Here is a 2,259-nt window from a genome sequence, read left to right as displayed (position 1 = left end):
AAAAGACAACTGATAAACAGTTGTTTGCAGCTTGATAAAAGGCAGAATGAATTATTATTTCTTCCAGGAAGATACATGGCATATTTTATAAATATGCCCGTTCAAGTATCATAATGAAGCCATTAGTAGCTCTTTTGGCTGTGTATTTAGTTTGATATATATATATATATATATATATATATATATGTATATATATATACATATATGATGGGGTGCTGAAAAGTTCCTGGCTTTAAGGGTATCAGGAAAAGCCTGGTTAGAGGCCCAACCTTCCAAGTTCTTACGGGGCTTAGAAAAACTGAAGAACTGCCGCAATAAGTGAGTGAATCCGAGAGGGGAATATGTTGAATAAGATCATAATTAATTGCTCTTTCTGTATTTTCTTTTACCCAAAGCCAGGCCTGGGGGAAAATAAGTTGTGAAACACTGCTCTAATGATTCCACCAATTCACAGCTGGCCTTAAATGAAAACAGCTGCGATGGTAGTGAAAAGGTGGATGGCAATGTGAATATGAAAAGGAAGTAGGACTGGAAATGGAGTCTAAGCTAAAGACAGCAGTGACTGTAGCAATGACAGTGATGGTAGTAGAAATTATTACGATGATGATGAGAGTGATTGTTGTGGTAGTGGCAATGGTCACTGTGGTGTGCACCAGTGATCAGCAAAAGTGTACCTACCTCGATGTAAAGGCAACATCTCTGAGAGACCCTGAAATGCAGTGACCAATTCTTGTTTGCCCTGCTCACTGTAGTGACGCCACACTCGTATAGAACCATCGTCTGAAGAAGAACAAGAACATAAGAAATATTAGCAATACAGACTTTAAAAAAAAATGAGCAAACACAGAAACCCTGCAGATACCATGACAATAGCAACAACACTGACTCTAGCAACATTAGGAAAACAGCAAGTGTAGCTCAAAGAGTATCTGTTGTGGACAGTGTCAATACTGATAACCGTAACGAGAGTATTTTGTATATAATTGCAATGGCAACAGTGATGATGATGATGATGATTATAAGGAAGAAGAAACGAGGCAACTTACAGATGACAACAGAATGAAATGTCAAGAAAGAATAATATTTTCCTTACCTGAACCACACATTAACAAAGCCTGGTCATGTGGGTTGATGAACTCCATTGAAGTTATACGACAGTTCTTTGGATGGCAGCTGTTCACATGGCTAAGCTGGATACCCTGTTCCCAGTCCCATATACTGGAGAAAAATAACAGGAAATATTATATATATATATATATATATATATATATATATATATATATTTGTGTGTGTGTGTGTGTGTAAATGTTTATAACTAGCAGCTAAGCCCAGTTTCACCCGGTTGGCTTGGATGATGTGGCTGTAAAACCTGCTCTGCATAAGCATTCGACTTGTTTGTGCACACTTACATTAAAAAACAATTTTAGAATAATGGCTTTTATCTGTCAAAACGCTAAAAATAACTGACCAACAAAAACAAAAACAACCAAGAATAAGTATTACATTTGATAAAAAAATTTGAATGCTAAAGGAGTAATCACTTCAGGAAATATGGGACACATTTTTATACGGGTTTTCCAAGACAAAGGACACGGGATAATGTCCAATAGTATATGCATTATTACAGATATGTCCAGCCCATGACAGCATGGAACAAAAATGGATACAAAAATGGATGATAACCAATAATTATTAAACAATTCATGCAAAAACAAAATAATATAAATTAAAAAAGAAACAAAATTACAGTACTCCCCACCACTTTCTTACCTGATATTGTCCTTGTCAGCAACTGCTAGGTGGGCCTCATAAGGGTGGAAACGCAGTACAGCAGGACTTCCTGAGTTCTTATTGACGAATATTTGATCATCAAACCGATTGTGGCCTGAAACATGGTTCAAATGAAGAACAGTGAAACGTTCCTATGACAACATGAAACAAACAAATACCAAGTAGTAATACTCCATTTCAGTAATATGGATGATCAGAGATAAATAATCCTTGATAACTACTTCAATGGAAGAGAAACTGGAGGAGTCAATCAACATTCTAAGCTGCCAAAAAACAGTGGTTTAACCCTTTAGCATTTAATCCAGCCTAAATATTCTCCCTGTTTTATGTTCAAACCAACCATATCTGGTCTCTCATACCTACCTTACAATGTCATTCTCAAAATAAATAATCACATCATCAAAATCTTGAAGCTATGAGATAATGAATGATGAATTCAAAACAATGTGAATAAATTAGTATTACATT

General features: G+C 35.8%; 1 protein-coding gene across 1 annotated transcript in view; it reads right to left on the bottom strand.

Annotated features, from left to right (window-relative positions):
* LOC106869827 (regulatory-associated protein of mTOR-like) overlaps positions 1-2,259 on the bottom strand; it is a 79,905-nt gene that overhangs the window by 17,961 nt on the left and 59,685 nt on the right. Inside the window, 3 exon segments of the mRNA XM_014915716.2 lie at positions 679-780; positions 1,094-1,218; positions 1,771-1,885. Of these exon segments, the coding sequence (XP_014771202.1) occupies positions 679-780; positions 1,094-1,218; positions 1,771-1,885 (342 nt within the window).

Source organism: Octopus bimaculoides, chromosome 24, assembly GCF_001194135.2.
Source record: "Octopus bimaculoides isolate UCB-OBI-ISO-001 chromosome 24, ASM119413v2, whole genome shotgun sequence".
NCBI classification, from domain to species: domain Eukaryota; kingdom Metazoa; phylum Mollusca; class Cephalopoda; order Octopoda; family Octopodidae; genus Octopus; species Octopus bimaculoides.
Note: the sequence above shows the minus strand (reverse complement) of the source record. Positions and strands in the feature narration are given on the sequence as shown.